The sequence below is a fragment of the Galeopterus variegatus genome, unplaced genomic scaffold (genome assembly GCF_000696425.1).
Source record: "Galeopterus variegatus unplaced genomic scaffold, G_variegatus-3.0.2 Scaffold139, whole genome shotgun sequence".
Taxonomy (NCBI): Eukaryota; Metazoa; Chordata; class Mammalia; order Dermoptera; family Cynocephalidae; genus Galeopterus; species Galeopterus variegatus.
Window position 1 is genome coordinate 338,473 of NW_007726250.1, and position 25,980 is coordinate 364,452.

The following is a 25,980-nucleotide window of genomic DNA, read 5'->3' on the forward strand; positions in this document are numbered from 1 at the left end:
CCCCCCCCCCCCCCCCCGCCCCAGTCAGATATTAAGTAGTTTATTTGTTAAAAAGACTTTCCTTTCCCCACTGAATTAACTTGGTAACCTAATACTGAAGGTATATGCATGTGTCTTTTCTGTTTCATTCATCTACTTGTCTATCTTAAGCCAGTATTACACTGTTTTGACTACTGTAGCTTTATTATAAAATTAGGTAGTGTTAAATCCTCCAATTTGTATTCTTTTTTAAATTGTTTTGGCTCTTCTCGGCCATTGCATTTCTACATAAATTTTAATAACTTGTGAGTTTATGCAAAAATGTGTGCTAATATTTTGATTGGGTTTGTGGGATTTGGGGTATACTGTCATCTTAGGAATATCGAGTCTTCCTGTTCGTGATCATATATTTCTTCATTTATTGCAGCCCTTGTAGATTTGTCTTGTTTCATTTTATGCAGAATAACTGATTATACTAATGACGATTGAAACTTCCTTTAAAAAATAGTGTGGTATCTTTCTGCAGCTTTGGATTAGTTTTATTTGAGATAGTATAAATTTAATGACCATCAAGTTAATGTTGAAAACCTGTGATGATGTCTTGGCAATGCCCCTGAAAGTTCAGGTTCCTGCAGTTCTCAGTGGGCAGAGAATCCCCTCTTGAACTGAGGGAAAAGAGGGATAATTGGGGTTGAGAGACACAGGACAGACAATTACTTCCTTGTTGGAAAGAAGTGATGCTTGTAGGTAGGAGGAAACCAAGTAACATAAGCCCAGATTTTCTTTGATCTCTAGTGTTTTGATGTCTAAAAATGGGGGAAAAGCTTATCTAAGTGCTAACATTTTGAAGCCTTTGGCCGTCTCTGCCAGCTACTCAGAAAGACAGAGGCCCAAGACTTTTCAGACTTGTGTGTCGTCAGTAAAATAATAGCTTTTCTTTGTATGGAATAAGACAGGAGGTCAGGAGGTCAATTGTTAAGAAGGGAGGGTAGTAAGGGCTTTGCAAAATCTGTAATACAAGGCTTAAACCCCTCTTTTTTATCTGAACTTGAAGATGGAAAAGAAGTGAGAGAGAGGCTATCGTGTCAAAATGGCCTCTAACAGTTTCCCATACTGCATATTCTTCATAGATATTTCAGATATCACACTGGATCCCAAATAAGCATCTGGGAATGGTGTCACATGGAAGGGTATCCTGCTGTGTTATTAGCCTTATGATGCTAGCAGTAATTATGAAAAACACTTCCAAATTCTTTTTGGTCTGGGAAGTTTTTGTCTATTTCTAATATTTTGAATTAAAGAAAGATTTTTTTTATTATTAACCTAGTAGTCAAGACTTAAATGAATCTCTCTCTGCCTTGATATTCAAAAATTAATTTTTTAGAAGTATACTTTCTTCTGAACTTGCTCTAAAAATCTAGAGGTTTGTGTTGTTTGGTTTTGAGACTTTAATTTATAATGTCATTCTACCGAGTACTATGAATTATAATTTTAAGGAAATTGATGTTTCCCTTTGGTTTCCTCCTAAGGATTGCTAAAGGATTAGAGAGTATTCTAAAGAAAATACTAACAGCTCAAGCTGACTTTAGCTCTTTTAGCTTATCTGGTATGAGAAATTCTCTGGCACTTTTTAAAAACCTGGTTTAAAGGAAAATTTTTTACCCTTTGGTATCTACTCAACTTTAATATGGCTGTGGACCTGTCTAGTAACCATATGGTTACTAGACGTAATTGGCATAAGTTGGGGTGTGTGTGTGTTTACATACGTATGAAGATACTTCAAAAGTTTGTGGAAAAATAGAATTAAAAGATAATACGAAACTTTTCATGAACTTTTTGAAGTACCCTCGTACGTCTGTATGTGTCTGTATAACAATATTTTTCCCAATTCTGGGGCAATAAATGTTTGGTTATGCCTGTGCAATGAGAGAATATTCAGAGAATTCTGTATACTCACCTTAAAAATAATTATATAATGAGGATTTGAAATTACTTTTTCTCCTTTTTTTCTCTGTGTCATTGTTTGTTTTAGGGTAACCAAGAGCCAACAACAACTCCTGACGCAATGGTTCAGCCTTTTACTACCATCCCATTTCCACCACCTCCACAGAATGGAATTCCCACAGAATACGGAGTGCCACACACTCAGGACTATGCCGGCCAGACCAGTGAGCATAACCTGACACTCTATGGAAGTACGCAAGCCCATGGAGAGCAGAGTAGCAACTCCCCCAGCACACAAAATGGATCTCTTACGGTATGTGAATTAGGAGGTGGGAAATAGAAGGACTCATGCCAGTCATATTGAAATCTTCACCTTAATCATAAGACCAGAAAACACGGAATTAATTTAGCTTTTACATTTGTTATGTAGCATTTATGTAGTATGTTATGGTAGTCCTATTGTTGTTTTCTTGTATGTGATCAGTTGATTTTCTCTTGTTGATTTCGAGATTTTCTGTTTGTCTTTGGCGTTGAGCAGTTTCATTATGATGTGTCTAGGGGTGGATCTCTTTGTTTTTATCACACTTGGGGTCTTCTGAGATTTGGGGATCTATAGATTAATGTTTTTCATCAAATTTGGGATGTTTTTGACCATTTTTTCATCAATATTTGTTCTTTTCTTCTCTCTTCCTGGACCTCCCATTCATTACATGTGTATTAGGATTAAGACACTTGCTGTTCTCCCACAGGGTTTTTTGTTTGTTTCTTTCTTTTTAAAATTTAATCTGAATCTAGACAGAATCTGGAGTTTTGTTCATTTTTCCTTAATCTTTTTTGTTTTTTAGATTGGGTAATTTCTGTTGATCTCTTTTTGAGTTCACTCATTCTTTGTTTTGCCATCTTAAATCTTAAATTGAGCTTCTCTATTAAATGTTTTATTTCAGTTATTATACTTTTTAACTCTAAAATTTCTATTTATAATTTATATTTCTTTATTGAGATTTCTTGTCATCATATTTTAATTCTCTAAATATATTTGTATTTGCTACTTTGATGTCGTCTGCTGAAGTCAACATCTGAGTCTGTTTCTAGTTTCTACTTTTTTTCTTGAATGTGGGTCACGCTTTTCTGTTTCTTTGCATGTCTTGTAATTTTAAGTGAAAATTGGACATTTTAGTAAGGTAGTGACTCTGGAGTCTTATTTATTTTCCTGAGAATTTTGAGTGTGTTGTGTTTTAAATAATTTGCCCAGACTTAAATGGAATTTGACTCCTGCATAGTGTGTAGCCACTGACGTTTCTGCTTAGTGATGTTCATTCTTCTTTTTACTTTTTAGCCTGGCTGCAAGTCCCTCCTGTGTCTCCATAGCTTAATGGCCAGCCAGTGATTAGGGCGGAGGTTGTATGCAAGCACCTGGAACTTGTAGAGCTTCCACCCTCTATTGTCCAACTGCTTGTGGGTTGGGAAGTGTGTTCAAAGTTCATCCATTTCTCAAGTCTGTATTGAGTTTTTTCTTTGTGTTGAAACCTCTCCTGTCTCCCTTCCTCATCCGTGTAGTTTCACAGCCACTCAGGGATGTGAAGAGAACATATCTAGCCCTTCTATGATTCTCTTCTTTTCAGGATCTCTCCTTTAGATTTCTGGCTGGTCCACAACTCACTCCAATCAGACCACATCTTCAAGCTAGAAGAACTTTGTGTTCTCTCTGTTGGGTTTACACCATGTTTGCCACTTTTATCTGACAAAACTGTGGGTTCACCCCATTGCCCCAAGTTATGTCTGCCCTGGTTTTCAAAAGCTGCTAGTTTTTATGGCCTCAGTCCTACCCTGATAAAACTAAGTTTGTTTTTTTTTTGTCTTTTTTCGTGTCCGGCAACGGACCGCAACCCTCAGTGTTGCGCCCGTACCGGACCGGGACCGGCAACGGGATCGCAACCCTCGGTGCTGCGCCTGCCCCTCGCTCAGCCAGTGAGCGGGAACCGGTCTGTATGTGGGATCCGAACCCTCGGCGGGAGCGCCACTGCGCTCCCAAGTGGCGCACTGTAGCAGTGCGCCACCGGGCCGGCCCTAAAACTAAGTTTTAAGGCATTAAGTTTACAGACTCGGTGATGTTACCCTAATCTCTAGCCATTTTTCAGGAAATTTTTTTATTTATTGCCAACCTTTGGTTGATTTCCAGAATGCTGAAATGGCTGTTTTTTGACAACTTTATCTAGTTTTCTTATTGTTCTTTTGTTTTGAGGAAAGGATTCACTGACCTGTTCAAGCCACATAGCTAAAAATCCCTTTCCTGAACCATTTTATGGCATTTACAATTGCTCATCTACCTCTCCTCATCATTGCCCATTTCTCTTTCTCTTTTTTCCCTTATTGCCACCATTTCCCATTGTTTCAGACCCCTAGATTATATGTTTCTAATGATAGTGAGTAAAGGCAAGCTCTGCACCTTAATATACATATATACTTATTTATGTATTACTAAATATAAGTATGAGGGTACCTCAAAAGTTCATGGAAAAATAGCATTAAAAGATAATATGAATCAATCACTCTGTACCCCATAAATATGTACAATTATTATATGTCAATTACAAATTTTTTTTATGGATTCCCATAATGGCTAGCTGCCAAAAATTAAAATAAAATAAAAAAATTTTTAATTAAAAAAAGAAAGATGATGTGAATCCACGAACTTTTTGAAGTACTCTTGTATGTACTTAATATAAATACTTATACACTTATTTATTATTTATTTATTATAAATATATATTTATAAAATATTTATCATACTATGTTTCTAATCCATATCAGAAACTGTTCATATATAATTTTGCATATGACCAATTTGAGTTCCTAAAGAAATATTGAAATAACAGAAATCCATATGTATAGATTGTGAGTTTATTGGTGCTGAAAATGGAAAATCCTTTGAGTTGTGCCTATGAACAGAGTTAGCACAAGTTCTATAAATTTAGGAAATTGTTAACAATAAAATGAGGAATTATTAGGAAACTTTTTTTAAGTGTACATTTCAAATGTGAGGGTGAATTCACTGCTTTTAAGCCATTTACCTTTGAAAAGTGTGTGGGGGAGTCTATATATAGAGAGAAAGAGATTGAGCATATGTAGAAAGGTTGTATATAGAGATTGAGCAATAGGACAGGCAGTACATCATAAAACCTAAAATTGACAACATCTAGATTATTTTTTTTCCTTTTTGTCTTTTTTTACTGACTGGTAATGGGATCGCAACCCTCGGTGTTGCGCCCGCACCACGCTCAGCCAGTGAGCGGGAACCGATCTCCACATGGGATCCGAACCCTCGGCGGGAGCGTCGCCGCACTCCCAAGTGGCGCACTCTCCAGTGAGCCACCGGTCTGGCCCTAGATTATTTTATTAAACTTTAATATCTGCTTATATGTCTCTTAAAATGGTGTAGTAATTCATGTGGCCAATTAAATTTGAAAGGTAGATAGGAAGCATTATTATTTACAAATCAATTGGTATCTTAAATTTATTTAGCACTTTTCAGTTTAAAAATTGCTTCCACATGGGGTAAGGGGGAAGGAGATGTAGGTCAAAGGATACAAAATAGCAGATATGTAGGATAAACTAGTTTAGAGGGCTCATGTACAATATGAGGACCATAGTTAATAATAGTATATCATAGTCAAGATTTTTGCTAAATGAATAGGTTGTAACTGCTCTTGTGCCACCATAAAGAGGGTATCTGAGATGATGCATACATTCATTTGCTTCACTGCAGTAACCATTTTACTATCTATATATACATCTCATAACATCATGTTGTGTACTTTAAATATAAACAAAATTTATTTTTAAAAAATGCTTCCACAAATGGTATTTTTTTTTTCCTTTTTGTCTTTTTTCGTGACCGGCAACGGATCGCAACCCTCAGTGTCGTGCCCGTACTGGACCGTGACCGGCTACGGGATCGCAACCCTCGGTGTTGCTCCCGCACCTCGCTCAGCCAGTGAGCGGCCGGTCTGCATGTGGGATCCGAACCCTCGGCGGGAGCGCCGCCGCACTTCCCAAGCGGTGCACTGTAGCAGTGCGCCACCGGGTCGGCCCCCACAAATGGTATTTTATTGTGGTTTGTAAAATAGCCCTTTGTGGTATTTTAGGGTTTTACAGTTGGGGAATTCTAAGTCCATACTCTCCACTCTACCACTCTTACTCCCTGTCTCCAACCCAATGAAAGAAGATTGGGTATATATTCACTGGTCCTCTTAGCAGGTGTTTAGCATCTTTTCCCACTCAGTCCAAGTGCTGTTTCTGCTAGAAACCCTTCCTTGACTTTTCTAGGTAAGGCCAAATTTATGTATCTTTCCTTTGGGCTCAAGTAGAATCCTGAGCTGGATTCTTCTTTTGGAATTTATGGAATTTATAAGCTGTGGTGTTTTTTGTTCACTTTTGTCTCCTTAACTAATCTGTAAGCTTTTAAAGAAAAAGTCCTTTTTTTGTTCATCTTCACATTTCCTGACTTATCAGTGTCTGGCATGTATTAGCTACTAAGTAATTCCTTATCAGAAAAAATGAAACAAGGTACAGGTGTAGTATGGCAATTCTGAGGAGAGAGAAGCTGAGGCTTCTTGGTGAAGGTAGTGATTAGAGTTCAAACATGCATGGTGGTGGGAAGAGTTAAGAAAGTCAGTTCTTAAAGCAACGTTGGAGCTATGAGAAAGATCAAAATGGCTTTGGAAAAAAGCATGGCTGCTTTTTTGGCTGAAGCTTTGGGTGTTTGGTGGAGACTAGTGGGAAATAAAGTGGGAGAAAGGTCAGTTGAGTACAAATTGGGAGGAGTATTTAAATCCCAGGCTGAGGGCTTCCCATCAAGATGGCAGAATAGATAGTCCCTAGCGTCACTCAACCACAAATCAACCAATTTACAACTATTAAAAAGCAGCAACAGCCAAGTTGGGGCCACTAGAGATCAGGAGAAGAGGAGGAGAGACCTATGGAGTGCATAAAAGTGGGAAAAGCCAGGATGAGAGAAAGAAAGAACCACTCCAATGATCAGTTCGAGCCCTGGCTGCTTCAAGGCTGGAGCTGCTGAGCACACGGAGCAGGAGCTGGCAAAAGCTGTAGCAGTGCCATTTGGATGAAGTTGTTTGGAGGCAGCAGGGTAGAAGAGGGCCTTGGTGGCCCCCAGGACAGCAAGACCACTAACAGGGTTCCTGTGGACCCACATAGGAGTGACGAGCCACAACAACTGAAAAGAAGGAGCCACTCAGAGGCCAGTGAATCATCGCAAGGGACCAGAGCACAACCCATCCCATGGGAAGTGTTTGGAGCATGGGAGGTAGGGGAGACAGGCCCACTGGAAGAACACTGGGGCACAGCAAGGACAGCTGATCTGCCCCACAGTTAGCACAGGACCACTCAGAGGAGACTGGTCAGGAATATAGATCTTGAGGGGGTGCAGTTTGCTGAAAAGACTCAGGTCCAGACCAGGGTTTCCACACAACCCAGGTACCAGATCACACAGACCTGGAAGTATCTATAAAGTCAACCATTAAAACCTGAGCTGCACAAGAAGCCTTCCCAGGGAATCAGCAGCAAAGTAACAATTTAGCTCAACCACAGAGCTCAAGTGCTGGTCCCCACAGGAAGTTTCCCCCATTTTAGAAGTAAGCAAAGGACAACAAATTAGTTCCAGTGCAGAGTTTAAGTGATAGGAAGAGCAAATAATCCAACACAGAACTGGAAGAAAAAAAAAGTACTCACAGACCAGAGGCAAAGTTTATATTAACTAGTAAAGGTCTCACATCACCAGAGAACACCTATAAAACCTAGAAGGATCAGAAGTCCCCTGGGCTACCAAGCCAGGGAGGGGTGAGGGCTGGGGGCCTCAGCCGTGCTCCCTGACACCTACAACCAGCCCAGTGATGACCATCGAGCCACTGCAGGAAGCACCCTGGGCTCCCGAGTAGGGGTGGTGGGGGTCAAGGGCTTCAGCCACATCCCTCTGACATCTGCACCCAGCCCAGCAATGCTGGAACCACCACTGGAAGCCCACTGGTGTCCCCTGCAGGAATGACGGTGATGCCACAGGCCTCAACCCTGCCCTTCCTCCTTCCTCCTTCTTCCACCCTATTTCCTTCCCCCTTTCGTTCTCCCCCTCCCCTTCAACTGCTCCATAACAGCATCATAGAATGTAAAAAAAATAACATAAATAAATAATTTAAAAATTTAATTAATAAATGCCAGGCTGAGAAATATGGACATTATTCAAGGTTTTGAGCAAGGAAATGAAGTGAGCAGAATTGTGCTTCCAGAAGATTAATCTATTGCAGCGTATGCAGGATGAGTAGAGGAGCAGGGAAACCGGTTAAGAAAGAGGCATGCTTGGAGTCAGTAGTGTTGTTCTGAACTAGAAGGATGCAGTGGCTATGTAGAGGAGGGATTGAACTCTAGAGAAATTATGAAGGTAGAATATACAGGATTTGACAGCTGATTGGATGAGAAAAATAAGGGGAACAGTCAAAGATTGTGTCATCCTTACTGTAATAACTGTGTCTTGAATAAGTCATTTTACCTCCAAGTTTCAGATTCCTCATCTGTCAAATGAAGCTAATAATGCCTACCTAACTCTACAGGGTTGTAGTGAGAATAAATTAGAAATGCTTTGGAAATTACTTATTTAAATAGTTCTTAAAGATAATTTCTTTCAGCCATCTTAGGTCTTTTGAAATCAATTGTCTCTATTCTTACTATCTGTATTTTTTTTTTTTTAACTGTGAGCTACAGGTGCACTTTAGTGTAGATCTTGTTTTTGTTGGATAGTCTTGTTTTGTTGATGGAGAGAACAAAAAGGAAGGACTTCAGTTATAAAAATGAGAACTAAGCATTGAAATCTTGGATTTTTAATTTTTAAAATGTATTTTAGAAATTGATTTTAAAGGGCCAAGTCTGTGGCGCACTCGGGAGAGTGTGGCGCTAGGAGCACAACAGCGCTCCCGCCGCGGGTTCGGATCCTATATAGGGATGGCCGGTGCGCTCACTGGCTGAGCGCGGTGCAGCCAGTCTCAAAAAGGACCAAAAAAAAAAAAAAAGAAATTGATTTTAAAGTCACACTAGAAGATGCTGCTGCTTTTAAGATGAGAAGCTTGTTTTGACAGTCAGTTGGTCCCATACTGTGCATTAGCAAAAGAGGTAGCAGTTAGGGGTCTACTGCCTGGGCTGTCAGACACCTTATCACTGAGCCTGCCTACAGAGAAGAAAGGACCTCAGTTCCTACATGTTTAGATATTTTTCTAAATGGCAACAGGCATAAATAACCAGCGTATTTGAAGTAGATGAGCTTTAGTGAATAATCTTCAGATATGAGGTTTATATTTGTGTACATACTCTCACTCCCTATTGGATTGTATTTTCCTCGAAGGCAGGAGATAATACTTGCCCTTTTTTTTATCACCCCTACTGGTATATAATGGATGTTTACTAAGTGCTTTTTAATGGTGGGCGTGGGGGGAATTTATAAAAGTATAGTTAAGCATCTGTGATTGATTAATTGATAGATTTATTGATTAGTAATAAGATGTTAGTCTGATGTTATTGTGTTTTCAAATAACTAGAAGAGAGGATTTAAATGTTCCCAGCACAAAGAAATGGTAAATATTTGAGGTATGGATATACCAATTATTCTGATTTGATCATTACACATCGAAGACATGAATTGAAATATCACACTGTAACCCACAGATATTTATAATTATTGTGTCAATTTAAAAAATAAAAAAAGAATAAGAAAATGAAAAGTTTTTATTTTACCTTCAAAAAAAATACTGAATTAACAGGCCCATTTAGGTAACAGAATTCATTTCTCCAAGATTCTTTGACGTAATGTAAACACTTACCTTGTCTTAGTTTGACATAGTTGGAATTTTTTACTTAGGAGACAGAATGTTATTGAGTCTTTCACTTAAATGGGAAGTTTTCCTAACTAGATAATTAGAAAAATAAAAAAATATTTATTTCCCCTTACACAATCTTCAAAACAAAATTTAGAGCTACCATTTTAAAAATCAAAGTATTAGTCTTTAAGTAAGTTTTTAAAACATATGTACATATAGGGGCCGGCCCGGTGGCGCACTGGATAAGTGCGCCGCTTGGGAAGCACAGCGGCGCTCCCGCCTGAGGGTTCGGATCCCACATACAGACCGGTTCCCACTCACTTGCTGAGCGAGGCGCGGGAGCAATACCGAGGGTTGCAATCCCGTTGCCGGTCCCCGGTCCGGTACGGGGGCAACACTGAGGGTTGCGATCCGTTGCCGGACACGGAAAAAGACAAAAAGACAAAAAAAAAAAAAAAAAAATATGTACATATACATGGGCAATAGCTAGTTACCAGTAGCAACAAAAAAACTAAAATATTTGAATACTTACTCTGTACCAGATATTGTGTGAAGCAAATTCTGTGTATTAACTCCATTGTATTATCACAACCACCTTGTGAAACAGACACTGATATTACTTTACTTTTACAGATGAAGAAATTGAAACTTGGAGAGATTCAGTAACTTGTCCAAGATCACACAACTAATAAGCAGTGATGTGAGGATTTGAACACAGGTTATGAATATAGATAAGAGCTAGAGGGAGAGTATAGTAAAGTGGAGTTGTTAAGAGATGCTTTCAGGAGGTAGGTGCTTCCTCCCCTAAACCTTGACGAACCCATAGTGCATAGTGGAGGGCAGCAAGCAGTGCTCTATGGCAGTAGTTTTCCCAGTATGGTCCACAGATCACTGGCAGTTCCCAAGACTTTTCCAGGGGGCTACAAGGTCAAACTCTTTTCACGATAATACTAAGTCATTACTTGCCATTTTCACCATATTGGCTTTGGCAATCAGTACAAAAGCAATAGTGGGTAAAATCACTGATGCCTTATAAATCAAGGCACAGCCCCAAACTGTGCTGTTGGCAGTCATTATATTCTTCACCGTTACAAACTCACAGGAAAATCAAAAAAAGCAGATTCACTTGAAAATGTCATAGATGAAGCAGTAAAAAGTATTAATTTTATGGATTCCCCACCTTTGAGTACATGATCTTTTTCATATTCTATGTGGCAAAATAGAAAGTATTCATAAAGCATTTGTGCTGCATACCAAAATACTTCCATTGCCTCAAGGAAAAAAGTACTGTGTGATTGAGTTGCAAGCTGAACTAGCTGCTTTGTTCATGGAGCACCATTTTTTATCTTTCATTTCTCTATGATAAGTTAGAATTGCCCAGTGTCTCCTGTATCTGATAGCACTTGAAGTTGCCTTGCAGATTGGTGACACTAAAACGTAGCTGAGAAGTTATAGCTTTTAACTGTGTGTTCATTTGCCCAAATGAGGACTTCTGGAACATAATGGAAAAAATGGGGTCCAGATTCTTCTATCCCATTGTATATTGTCGTGCCATACAGGTTTTCCTAATCTGAAAATCCAAAATGCTCCAAGTTCCAAAACTTTTTGAGTGCCAACAAGATGCTCAAAGAAAATGCTCATTGAAGCATTTCACATTTCAAATTTTCAGATTATGGATACTCAACTGGTTCTGCAAATGTTCCAGAAGCTGGAATTCGAAACACTTCTGGTCCCAAGCAGTTTGGATAAGGGAAGCTCAACTTGTATTACTTTCAGCCTGCAGCATAAGTATAATTAGCATGTTCTATTTCCAGGTTAGAATTATAGGCCTCAGACTACAAAGGAATTCATTTATCCAGCCATCATTTTTCCAAGAGAGGCTCATATTTTTTCCCCAAAGTAATAAAAGATGGAATACATTGAGCCTACAAAAATTATCCACATCCTTTATATATTTATGTGTGTAATTAATCCTTTAGCACCAGAGTTTTAATGTCCTTGAGCACCTTCACAATTTCCAAGCTGGATCCACGAGCAATCTATAGCCTGGTTTGAGAATGTAAGAGGAGTTGCCAGAAAAAAACCTCACTTAGAACTTAGAACCAGGCATGGATATTTTTGAATGGAGAAAACTGCCCTTTGGATCAATGTCAAGACCCAAGGCATCCTTTCAGCACATTGTTAATATTACTTGGTCAGAGAATGACCACAGAAGGGAAAAAAACAACCTTGGGAGTTGTTTATACTATCAGTAAAGTTGCTCAGCAGCTAACAATAGAAAATAAAGCAAACCAATGCTGTTATTGACTAAGATTTTTCTTAGAACAGTTTAACTGTCCACTTTTCATGAAGAGAAGGCCTAAGAACTTTTATTACTGTTTCTCTCTGATTTGTGTTTTTCAGCAATTAGTAGTCTGTGTTGGGATAAACTAAAGTGAGAATGCCAGGTGGGAAGTATGGACTCATTTAGTTATATTAATAAAGCATGGCCAATATTTTCTATTCTTATTTCTACTGTGTATAGAAAACCACTTTTTGGCCCCTTTGAGTACCAATTTAGTAGTTCTCTGGCTTATTTCCTAATAGTTAGTGAACCTTTACTGGTATTCTTTTCTCTCCCGTTTTCCCCCCTTCGTAGCCTGATCTACTCCTCTTCCCTCCAGGTACAGAGTCCATGTCACCTCTGGTGTAGCCTTCTCCATCTCTTACCCCATGCCTATCTCCACCCCAGAATTCTTGCTTCTTCAGATGAAGGTCCTAAGAGGGTGAGAATGCGATGCACATGTGTCCCCCCTTCTAATGAGAAGAAAAGAAGAGAGGATGGGTGTGATACTAGACAGGCGAAGGTTTAACGTTGGAAACTGGGCTGCCTTGTTTTGAATTCTTCCTCTGCCACTCACTGTGTGACCGTGGGCAACTAACCTAACCTCTTTATTCTTTAGTTTCTTCCTCTGTCATTTGAGGACGTACTACCTGCCTCAGAGAGTTATCGTGAGGATTAAAGAAAATAGTGCATGTAACATATGGCGTAATGTAAAGGTTAAGAACATATACTCTGGAGCCAGACTGCCTGGGTTTGAATTCCTGCTTCATTACCTAGGCAGTCTTTCCATTCCTCAGACTTCTTGTCTGAAAAATGGAGATAAAAAAAATAGTATCTACTGTGTTCTCATTAAAAAAATAAAAACACTGCTATTGCGTAGGGTTGTTGAAAGAATTAACATTAATTAATATATGTAAATTACATACGCCAGTGTCTAGCAACTAGAAAACACTAAGTATTATTAAAAGGCTTAGATTAGTATCTGGCATAGATTGTGTACTCAGGAAATAGTTGCCATTTTATAGGGAATTCCTATTTTTCAACAAAATTGCATAAGTGGAAAGAAGAAAACATCTGAGGTTTAAAGATAGGAAAGCACGTTCGAAGTAGTATTTGTAGAACATAGGAACACTAGCTGACTGAAGGAACTTGGTAAGATTGCTGGGTAGCACTGAGGGTCCTTTTTAGTTTGGGGGCCGTACATCTGTGTTCAGCAACTTAGTCAAATGATTTTCCTTCAGCGATAATTACCTGCCAGGTTCAAGCCTAGATAAAATTGATGGTTGTTAAGTTCAGGGTTGCAGTTTTTGTAGGCAGACTCAACCAAGGGGATTGATATGACAAGTTCTGAAACCTAAATTGTATAGATTGGGAACTAAAGGTGAGAATTCAGAAACAGGGAAGTGGAGAGTCAATGTTTATTGGTTCCATTGGGGTCAAATAATTGTATGGTGGAGATATTTGAGCAAGCAAATTGAAAAGATAATAGTGTCTGTTCAAAAAAATGGGGCATTACAATTAGCCATTTTGGTGGTGGTAGAGCAGTTTCAGGTGACGATACCAGCAAGTTAAAACATTTGTGTTAAAAATCTGAGGGCTGGACTACAGAGCATAAAAAGAGAATTGTTTGTAATACATCTAACAAAGGCTCATATCCAAAATTAATAAAGAACTCCTACAGATTATTATCAATAAAACCAGTCAACCTAATAGAAAATGGGCAAAGGATTTGCAGACTTTCACAAAAGAGGATATCAAAATGTCCAATCAACATATGAAAAGGTGATCAGTTTCATTAATCATCAGGAAAATGCAAATTAAAGCCACAGTGTGATATCACCACCTCCCACTAGAATAGTTTAAAAGGATAATTCTAAAAACAGCTAGAATTCCTATACACAGTGAATGGGAGTATGTTAGAACAGCCACTTTGGAAAACTTGCAGTATTATTAAGGTTGAAAATGCACATATCGTTGACCCAGCAAATCCACTTCTAGACATATATGTACACCCAACAGAAATGCCTTCTTGTGTGTACCAAAAGATGTGTTAATAAGAATGTTCACAGAAGCATAATTCTTAATAGCCAAAAACTGAAAGCAGTTCAAATAAATTCTGTGTTTATACTATGGAATAAGAATGGATAAATTACAATATGTATGTGTGTTACATAAGTATTTGTAAAGAAGTCAGACACAAAAGAGTACATATTGTATGATTCCATTTTTTAAATTAAGATCAAAAATGGCAAAATTGAGCTATGGAGTTAGAAGTCAGGACAGTGGTGACCTTTGGCAGGGGAACAGTGACTGGAGTGGGCCCCTAGGGTACTCCTGGAGTTTCTTGATCTATTTGATGGTTACATAGGTATACTTTCTTTGTGAAAATTCATTTTGCTTTATGCATATGATTTGCACATTTTTATCTGTAGTTAAACTTCTGTTTTAAAATTGCGTTAGATCAGAAGGCTTGAGAATTTTGGAAATGATAGTTCAATTTTTCCACTTTCCAGATCTCCCTAGAATGAAAGATTTCATACTTTTTCAAATACAGGTGTTCACTACAAAAAGAGAATTTACCAGTCTGGCTTCTGACCTTCTTAAATTGTCTTCAGGCAGGGCAGTAAAGAACTCTTAAGAGAAACAAGTAAGTAGCTTGGGCAGCATCCTTTGAAATAATGATTAGTTTTCATTTATTCTGTCACTTCACATACACTATGACAGGTTGCATGGACTACATATAGAACTGTGGTTTGCAGCTTGTAGAATCAATCTTTTAAACATTTCTGAGAGTGATACACTGTCACCCCACAGATCAGATCTGGTGGTTTTAAAGTTTGAAGAGAGTTTTATATGATCCAGCTGTGAGATTTAAGAGGCAAGTTTGAAGGTGCTTGAATGAGCATTAGTCGTAATTGAGGCTTACTATTGCTTTGACTGCATGTTGCTGTCTGTGATGCTGGTTTTGTAACTTAGTGAATTTCATCTTTGAATGGAATTTGTTTTGTTTAGTCTGCATAGTGCCCAGATTGATGACTGAAAACCTTACACTTTCACAAAACATTGCTTTATAGTTCTTCCCTTTTCTGCTATTTTTATATCACATGAATCATTGCACATTTAAGCCATCTGCAAGGCTTGAATGGAATGAGATAAAAAGCTGCCATCACTTAGATTGACACTTGAAAAGCTGGTATTCATTTGGAGTTTATTCCTGATGATCCTTTATATTTTAAAGTTTCAAATTTCATTTCAAGACGGTTGCTAACATCTCTGAGCCAAAAATGTTTCTGATTCACTGTTTGTTTTAGCTGAGCATTGGGTCAAAGGGAGAAGATCATCCTGTGTCATCCAGAAGAATCTGCTAGGGACTCAGGTCTGTCTCAATTGAGATAATAAGAACAGCAAGTTCCACTCCTGTTTTAAAAGTATGTTGATTTAATCAGCTCAGGAAGCCATCCGGTTTGGCATGTACTTCATAGGGAATATTAAAAACATATAGTTCTTAAATTGCCAGATGAAAACTTTAAAATAAATGTCTTTTTGCATGCCTAGAACGTGTCACACGTGTTAGATATTTGTCAAACTGTTTCTCAACATAGCAACTTCTTTGAGGACTTAGTAAAAAATAATTAGATAAATGTGTGCCTGGGATGTTGCAAAAGAGATTCATGATTAAAAATGCAACCCACATTCACTTACACCCCTTTTCTATGGATATATACAAATATAGCATGTATATGTTATGTAGTAGATTAGTCAAAGTCCCTTAAAGCCTTTCCCAACAGTTAATTCTCTAAATGTAACTTTAGGCTGAGCCCGTGGCGCACTCGGGAGAGTGTGGCACTGGGAGCGCAGCAGCACTCCCGCCGCTGGTTCGGATCCTATATAGGGATGACCGGTGCGCTCACAGTGCTCACTGGCTGAGCGCGGTGCGGCCGGTCTCAAAAAGGACTAAAAAAAAAAATAAATGTAACTTTACTCTGGGCTACAGAAGGATGGGCTCCCCTGTTAGCTCAAATTAGATAAGTCAGAGAGGAGAGTACAGATGTGTTCAGAGTAAGAAGTTTCTTCAGTTTTCAGGCAAATTGCCTATGGTCACTAGGTTTCCTCTCTTCATAAATAATATCATTATAATACTTTGGCCACCCAATAGTCATAAACTCTAGAACTATACAGGGAATGAAACATTAAAATATTTCCTTATTTCATTTCCTTGAGAGAGCCTGAGATGGTAGACCAAAAAATGCAGTGACCTCCACAACTAAGTACAACAAACTCTTTATTTTCATAATAGAAAGATCTCAAAAATAGAAAGCTCTACTAAGAATCCAAGAATAAAGGTACTATTTTTACATCTTCACTTATCCTAATGTGTCTCCATGAGATATTGGGCAAGTACTTTGTGTTTCTGTGTCTGTTGTCTCCCATTTTGCTAATGTATGATAAATATTCAAAAGACCTAAATTTTGTTTGTAGACTCTAGCATTTTGAACATAGATAACATCTTTGGTTTTTTTCTCTTTGAAAGGACAACTATTATTTTTGTTTAAACATGCACTGTTTGGGAATTATTGCAGCGGGGAAGGCCTTTAATTATTTTTCATAATTCTTGTGAAATAATTATGGTTATTTTTCATTCAGTGTCGTTATTTCTTTGCTTAGCAGACAGAAGGTGGAGCACAGACAGACGGCCAGCAGTCACAGACACAAAGTAGTGAAAATTCAGAGAGTAAATCTACCCCGAAACGGCTGCATGTCTCTAATATTCCTTTCCGCTTCCGGGACCCTGACCTCCGACAGATGTTTGGGGTAAGTCTCAGAAGTCCTATTATAGATTTTACAATTAAAATAGAATTTAATCTACCAGATGTGTCATTAGTCATGAGTGCCTTAGGATAAAACTACAGACTGATTAAGATCCTGAGGTCAGTGAATATTTTCATCAGTTTTCAGAAACCTTTTTTTTTAAAAATTACCCAGTCTACTCTAGACATTAGCGTCACAGGTAGTTGCACACATAAAGTGACCTTGCACCCACTTTGCTGGGACTGAGGGGTTTCTTGTGACGTGAGACTTTCAGTGCTAAAGCCAGTATGAGAAGGTCACTCTACTCACACACTAAACTTAGTAAACATATGACCAGTATGCTTAGTTTCGCCTAAAAGAGCAAACATACACATTCTTTTAGAGCAGTGTTTTCTAAACTTGTCTTCACATTGGAAATCACCTGGAGAGCTTAAAAAATACTGTTGCCTGTGTCCCATACCCAAAGGTTGTGATTTACAGGGCCTGGTGTGTGGTTTGGGCTCAGGCATTTTTACAAAATCACTAGATGATTCTCATGTGTAGATAAGTTTGGGAACCACTGCTTAATGATCCTGTGACATTCTTCTTTCTTTGCCTTCTATGTAGGCTCAGCCTGAGTTCAAATTCTATTTTTATGTGAACTTGGGAAATTCATGAAACCTCTTTGAACTTGAATTTCATATCTACAAAAATAGAAAAAGTAATCTCTACCTTTTAGTGTTAGGAATTAAATGAAATAATATCTGTGAAAGCAGATCGTATCTCAGTAATTTGTTTTAATTCCTTGCTCATACTTAACAGTGTCAAAACTGATATCTAAAATCAGGTATAGAGGGTTAGTTTGCTACCTCTGATGTGGTCCTTGAGCTGTTTACTTCCTCCCAAAAGCACCATCATGAAAACAAAGTATAGTAGGAAAGATTTCATTTGTTGGGAAGTAAATGGCTGCTGAAAGAGTCTTAAATTTTTTCTGAGCCTGTTGTTGTTGCCTGTTTTAATTTGACCAAACTCTTAACTTGAGCTAGGACCGACAGATAATCAATAGTTTTTTTTTAACATTTTCATTAGGATAGCTGCCAAATGCTTTGTTAGAAAACCAGATACCCTTTTTTGAGTCTTGGTTGGGGCTACTTCATTATAAGACACTGGAGCAAAGTTCTGTCACTTATAGCTGACTTCCTAGATGTATTTTCCACACTGAAGAGAAGACCAGAGTTGAGATTGAATGATGTTCTTGTAGTACTTGAAGAGCTTTTACACAGAAAACGGCAACCAGCTGTTCTCCATTTCTATAGAAAAGAGAGCAACAGAAAATATAAAGGGCAGCATAAAGGACTTAGGTTACGTATAGGAAGAAACTTCCCAGGAATATGAATTATTAGGTTTTCTACTGAATTATTAAAGCTAATATGGAATCTTAGTCACTAAAAGTCTCTGAGAATGGAGTGCATTCTCATCTGTCAGAGGTGTGTTTTCTTCTTTGAGTCAGAAAAATAGTGTTTATTGAAGATCTGCCTAGGCCGGTTAATGATTTCTTGAAATGTATTTTGCCCTTCCCATAGGGCATAAAGTGCAAAAGAAATAATTTTTTCCTTGCGAGGGATACTTGGTTGCATTGTTTTCTTCCACATGGTTAAGACCTGTCACTGAGAACGACAGTTGCATTGGTAAGAGAAGAAATTCCATGTTCCATTTTATTAGCTCTGTAAACTTGACAAATAGCTTCTTTCAGACTCTTTCTTAACTATAAGTGGAAGGCAATCCTTACTCCAGAAGTATGTTGTAAGAATGCATTACTAAATGTAAAATGAAACAAACTCCAGAGCACCATGCAAATCTTAGTTTTATAGGATAGGAATAGAAATAAAATGAAATGTCCTACTATTTAAAATATGACAATTTCCTCCCTTCTTAATTTTTCTAATTTTCTGTTAAACGATGAGACTGGAATCAAGCCCAGATGTCTTACAGTAGAAAATTTGGGTTCTTACTATATATTTTCTTCTAATGCCACATACCTGATTATCTTAGTACATGTTTTTTGATTAAGGTAGTAATGATTCAGTCCAATGGAAAAGCATGATTTCTATTTTGCTCTTTTCATTTTTCAGTTTTTTTCACATTTCCCATACTCTGGTTTGAAATCCAAATGGAATACATAGTTGGGTATGAATCCAGTACTCAGAGGGAAGTGTGAACCAAAAATATATCTGGAGATTTACTGCACATACTTTCAATTCAGTTTATTCAAGTATTGATTAAAACGGTTTTATCCCATTAATACCTCCCTTGCTATTTAGCTACGTAACAATAGTTATTTAAGCTTTGTGTCTTTAGCTTTGTTTTTCCAAATGTTAAATTATTTAAATAATTACTAAACAGTTGTTTAGAATATTCTTGATGTTCACTGCAGAAAGTGGCAAATAAATGGAATCATCCTTAGTGTCAAAAAATGTTTAAGCATGATGGAATAGCATGTAGCCTATAGAAATAGTAACACAGATATACATTTATTGAATTGGATAGTTGTTCATAGTCTATTGCCACATTAAAAAATAAAATTAAACAGTATGTGGCATGTATCTGATGTCTATAGGGAAAGCCTGGAAGGCTGTGTACCAAAATGTTAAGATGGTAGGATTTCAGATGATCTTTATTTTCTGTTTGCCTTTTCCTTTTTGTTTATATTTTCTAATTTTTGTACAATGAGTATGATTTACTTGTATAAATTTTTAACAGGTAGGGCAGGAAAAACAGCCTTCAGTAGTATATTATTCTACCTAGTAGGATTTACATGGATATTTCAGAAAGTTCATAGAAAGATTTGTATTAACCTTTAATTCTATTTTTTCCACAAACTTTTTGAAGTACCTTTGTACTTCTTAAAAGTGAGACATTTTGGGCCGGCCCGGTGGCGCACTGCTATAGTGCACCGCTTGGGAAGCGCGGCGGCGCTCCCGCCGAGGGTTCGGATCCCACATACAGACCGGCCGCTCACTGGCTGAGCAAGGTGCGGGAGCAACACCAAGGGTTGCGATCCCGTTGCCGGTCCCGGTCCGGTCCGGGCGCAACACTGAGGGTTGCGATCTGATGCCGGTCACGAAAAAAAAAAAAGACAAAAAAAAAAGGAAGAAAAAAAAAAAAGTGAGACATTTTAAAAATTAGAGATGTTGTCAGGAAAATCCCCAGTTGTTGTCCATGGGAAGAAGTATATAATAGGGTAACACTGTGAATATCTTCGGATAATAGCTTCCACAGATAGGGGTGGATAATGCATGAATTGAGAGAAAGGAGTGAAAAAAGAGAAACTATCAGCTCAGTGATGAGGAAAAATCATAAACTGGTATTGGAACCTACCAACAAATAGAAACATGGAAGTTGGGTAAGTAGTGTAAAGAAAGAGGAGGGAAAAAAAACTATTACTTTTTCAGAAGAAGATGAAGTGTGTGGATAAAAAGCTGACCATAAATAAATGTTTTTATTTCTGTCTCTGCAGCAGTTTGGCAAAATCCTAGATGTAGAGATAATCTTTAATGAACGTGGCTCTAAGGTAAGCTCCATTTCAATATCAAGTATGCTTGGTTTCTTTTTGAGTTTTATTTTTACATATTAAGTATTCAGAAAACATAAGGTGTTTTTCAAGCCTGCGTAGAAGTATCCCAAGTATCCACCTTGGGTTAGATTATCTCTAAAAATATGCTACCACATGGCCAAACTTTATCCTAATGCTTAAATTGGGAGGGTGCCTATGGGATAAGAAGCAGAGAAGTTTGAAGGGAGAGTGTGGCAGTAAGGAAGTAGGATATAGGAGATGATAGTCCTTTATCAGCCTTAAATTTGGACTAAAGTTTTCTTATTTTAAAGGAAGAGAGAGAAGACTGAAAAACATGAAATTCTATGCAAATTCTATTCTGAATTCTATCTGAACAGTTCAGCTTTTTAAAATCCAACTTCAAAATGGCATATGGAGGGCCGGCCCAGTGGTGCACTGGAGAGTGCGCCGCTTGGGAGCGCGGCGGCGCTCCCACCGAGGGTTCGGATCCCATGTGGAGACCAGTTCCCGCTCACTGGCTGAGCGTGGTGCGGGTGCAACACCGAGGGTTGCGATCCCGTTGCTGGTCCCCAGTATGGGCGCGACACCGAGGGTTGCAATCCCGTTACCGGTCAGTAAAAAAGACAAAAAGGAAAAAAAGAATGGCATATGGAGAACAAATTTAATGTTTCAGTTATTCAGTTGACTTGCTCCTCTCTCATTTGAATAAATTTTGACAAGGCTTAATTAAGCACAGTGAGTATTGACTCAGGAATTCACTATGATCTGATTTCCTCCTTTAAGTTATGCCCAGATAGCAAGCTTCAGGATGTCAAGTCAGTGTCGAGTCACTCAAATTATAAATACAGCGAGTTCGGTTTCTTTGTCATAAAAGTGAAAGTAGTATCTGGACAATTTGATGTATGTATTCTCTTCTAAATGTGTTCTGTATAAAAACTGAAATTTTTAATTAAAATATATTTTCTCCTGTTAATTTTCTGTTTTAAATTCCCAGTCTATATGTTTTAGAATTTCTGTGTATTAAAATAAGCAGCAGTGTTTTTAGGAATGAGAGAATGGCAGTCTTAAATGGTTTTGTGAAAAAATATTTGATGAACTGAATTTTAGGAGGTTTTATTTGAAAGTTTTCTCCTGGCTCAACAAATGAAATGTATACCCCATCAAAACAATCAGCCATGGCCAAACCTGTAAATATTTACCTTGCTATTACTACGTTCTACTTGCATTTTTAGGTTTGAGAAACTTTTTAATTAATTTTTATTTGGTTGTCTCTGCCGAATTTTGAAAATAGCCCTTGGCTACTATTAAATCAGAATGTAATTTGAGGAAAAGCTAATAAATGAGTTAATATTTACCTCTGTTCAATTTCCTCCTTCAAATTCACCATAGTTTGGGAATTGATAACATACGTATACAGAGTTATATATACTTCCTGCCCATATGTATACTAATACAAACGTATGCACCATTTTAATGCTCCTGATTATTATTCCCTTCCTTTATAGCATGTCTCAACACTAAAAGTGTTTAATTCTGATATAACAATTATTTGTTAATTATTAAAGAGGTAATTATACTCTAAGCTTCCAGTTTTCAGTTAAAACAAAAAAAATTAATATGCTTATATAGAACTTGCTTCAGCACATAACTTGGTAAGTATTTTTAAAGTAAAATCTATTTAAACTGCAACCAGTAAAACTATTTATGTTTGTAATTTCCTCATAATGGATTTCTATTACTTTGTTTTATATTTTTCATTTATTTTTTTGTGATCTTTTTAGCTATATGGTTGGAAAATGACAGTGGTTTAGAAGATGGGAGGCATGAGAATGTAGAATAAACATGTGAAGATTGTTGACCACAGTGTTTATCTAAAGAAGTAGTTTAAATACTTTTGTTTTTAAGTGTATGCACTTAAAATATTCTTATCTAGACTCTAATAACTGGAAGCCCAATATAGTTTCGTCAGGTATCGAGGACTTGCTCGTTACTTAGAAAATAATTTGACTGAATTATTGTGAAGCAAAGGAAATTGATCTTTCTTAAGGCTTCTCTCATTGACTTCAAGGATTTGCCTACTACCAAAATTTTTTTAATTTACTCAATCAAATTTCTTCTTCCATGTAATTTTCATCTTAAAATAATGACGCAGCCTTCCTTTTTTCTTTGGGAAATCTAAAAGTATATGCAGCTTCTCCCAGCATGATGCGGTTCCTCACTGCCCCCTTTTTCCTTTGGGCTGCTAAAGGGTACACGGACTGTGTACTAATTGCTAAATATTTTTAAAACAAAATGCAGAATTCAGAATTGCCCTGGATCTACCTTCAAAATTTTGTTATCATCCGTTGACCTTCTTAACTGTTAACCTATAGTTCTTTCCTGGAATGGGTTTCCCTGGAACTGTTCTGCGGCTCCAATAGAGATTTATTTTGGAGTCAAACCCATAGATGCAACTTCTGGGATCCACCTAAGATAAATTAATGAGTACTTTTTGTGAATTAAATTTAGTTTCTCACTTCCTTTATATGTTTGATGTTGACTATGAAATTATAATGTGTCTTGAAAAGAATCAGAGAAAAGGAGACTTTGATCCCATTGTTTAGTTAAGAGTTGCTCTGTGACTTAAACAGAGGACTTTTCTGTACAGAAATTAGCTTCATTGATTTTTTTTTTTTAAAGCAGTAGTGGAAAAACTAGTCACAAAATAATTCTGAAATAAGCAAAAACTACATGTAAAACAGTGTTTAATCAAACTGCTCCAAAACAAAAAGCAACTCTTTACCATATCTTATTTTTTATAATGAGACTGTTGGCCCAGAACTCTAGAATTTACGTATTTGAAAACATAAGTTAGCAGTGTTACGCTGCCATGCCGACCCCCTTCCCTGCCTGTCAATATTTTACCTTTTCCAGCTTGCGTAGAGTAGAATTACGGTGCTCCGGAAAGTAGTTGTTTCTTTGTTGTTGACTATTTTCCTTTTTTCTTCTTTGACTTTTATATTCCAGATTTGACTTACCTAGATTAAAGAATGAATATATATCATATACATTCACACACATGCATACATATATATTTAAATTATTTCATCTAATTTTTTTTTTAGTTGTCTTTTTACTCCCTACTTCTTTGTAAAAAAAACAAAGTCAGCTGCATCTTATTTTCTATGATTAATGGAAACAAAGACTGGCCTTTTGAAAATGCACAATTAGGATATATGATGGAAAATGATACCTCTGCCGAAAAATTAACTAATTTACTGAAGTAGAATCTAGAAAATGATTATATGAGTATATATAGCTTTTGATTCTCCAAATTTCACCAGTATTGACAGATTATTGACACAAATAATAAGTGAATGCCTAGGCAGAGTGGCCATATGTCCTGGTTTATCCAGGATTGCCTCAGTTTGTACCTCTTGTCTTAGCATATTCATTAATAATGTTCCCTTTCTTCCTTAAAGTGTCCCAGTTTGAGCAATAAACTATAATGTTATTCCTTATAGATCCTTTGAGTAACAACTTAAAAAGACCCCTTTAAAAGGAAAGGATGGTACTTAATGAAAAGTAGAAAAAAAAAACATAATAGTTTCTTAAAAATAATAATCACTACTAATATTCTCATGTATTTCCTTTCCATCTTTCTTTCTCACATAGAATCTTAAACAAAACCCTAAATAAAGGTCACCTAGTTCAACCCCAAGCATTCTTGATCTTTCATTCTCTGCTGGAGACTTTTAGTGACTAAGAACTTGTCACTTTTCGAAAATTTATTTCATTGTTGAACTTCAGACTTTCCACCATCCTATTCACTATCACCTGGCCACGTAACAGTTTTTCATGGTAATTATCAAGCTTTTTAGATAAAGGAATACACAGCCACTAGCATTTATATTTTCCATAAGGTTTTGTCAAAGTACTTTTGGTACGGTTGTCTCTTGAAAGGACAGTGTTATAAATACTGAATATGTAGAAGCTCTTCCCTCCTCTGACAGTGCCAATTATTAAGTCCACTAAAGGACTGCGTAATACAGCACAGCAACGATTACTGAGATTTCTAGCAAAGTTTTAGTTAACATGTTCTCATTACTTCTCTCAGGTGGATTTCTGGAATGATAGGGATTTGGGTTTAAGTCAGGCTTAAATTTAGTCTTGAATTAGGGAAGATAAAATCTCTATTCCCATTCCTCAGACACAAATAATGTGCCATAATTTCTTGCCTTTTACCCTGGCTTTTGATTTCATGAAAAGGGAAATTATTTATTTCAAAGTATGGTCAAAATTCTTTCTTTGATGTCACACTAAGTAGGCCTTTGTGATTTTCAGTAAAATTTTGTAGATGATGCTGAAGTGAAATGTTTTTTATTATACTTAAAACTGAATTAACAGTGCATGTATTTTTTTCCAAAGGGCTTAGGTGTTTTTTGTTTTTTGATTTGGTTTTGTTGTTATTGTTGTTGTTGTTACCATTTTATAGGTTTTAGTTTTATTTTTCTTTTATTTATTTTTTAATTTCTGTGTTCTGGCCATACCCAGGAGATCCGTCTGCTTTTGATTTCTCCCCTAAAAGTTACATGGTAAATTTTCTTCCTCATTCTTCTGAGATGGAAAAATTCAAAGATTATACAAATTAAAAAAATATTTTAATGCTCATCCCATTGCTTGTTATTTATTACAGTCTGAGGCCAGACTAAAAAGGTGACAGTTACTTGGCTCTTATATGTCCTTAATGATGTTAAAGCAGGTAATGAAATTGCCAGCACACCTTGTAGAAGTTTTAACCACAACCGTATACCTAATAAACACCCCATTCTTCAGTTTCCAAAAGTAATCTAAGATGGCTGGTAAATCACTAATGTAACACTGGTGTATTTAAATTATTAATGTAGAAGGATTTGGGGGACTGAGAACCTTAGATAGGAGTATAAAGCATATAGACTTGCATTGTCCAGGACCGTGGCCACATTAAGCACTTGAAGTGTAAAGAGTCTAAACTGAGATGTGCTCTAAGTTTAAAATACACACCAATTTCAGACTTGCACGAAAAAGGAGTGCTAAGCATCTCACTGATAATGTTTTTATCTTGATGCCATGTTAAAATGATATGTTGCATATATTGGGTTAAATAAAATATATTGTTAAAATTAATTTTACCTGTTTGCTTTTACTTTTTAAGTTGTGGCTATTATTAAATTTGAAATTATATATGTGGCGTGCATTATATTTCTGTCGGATAGTGCTGGTGTAGACAAACGTGTCAACATCATTTTTTAAATTAAAAATAAAAGTTTATGTTTTTATTAATAAGAGTTTAGATAACAAAAGTTCATCTTCTTACATATCTGAAATATTTCCTTCTTTTAAGAGTTTGAGATTAAATCTATTAAATCTAATTGTTATAGCTTATATAATCTATTCGTTATATATTACACCTGTGTAGACTGGTTATGTTTCAGTGTTTGATAACATTGTATGATCACTTTGAATCTGTTCTAAGG

The 25,980-nt window shown here is 36.9% G+C and overlaps 1 protein-coding gene across 18 annotated transcripts in view; it reads left to right on the forward strand.

Annotated features, from left to right (window-relative positions):
- The window catches only part of RBFOX2 (RNA binding protein, fox-1 homolog (C. elegans) 2), a 203,882-nt gene that overhangs the window by 145,233 nt on the left and 32,669 nt on the right, over window positions 1-25,980 (forward strand). For 14 of the 18 annotated variants that reach the window (XM_008589963.1, XM_008589985.1, XM_008590012.1 and 11 more), the window contains 3 exons: window positions 2,012-2,236; window positions 16,789-16,935; window positions 20,429-20,482. In XM_008589963.1, the coding sequence (XP_008588185.1) occupies window positions 2,012-2,236; window positions 16,789-16,935; window positions 20,429-20,482 (426 nt within the window). The remainder of the gene's footprint in view (window positions 1-2,011; window positions 2,237-16,788; window positions 16,936-20,428; window positions 20,483-25,980) is intronic. The other 4 variants (XM_008590086.1, XM_008589977.1, XM_008589998.1 and 1 more) reach the window with 1 other exon arrangement.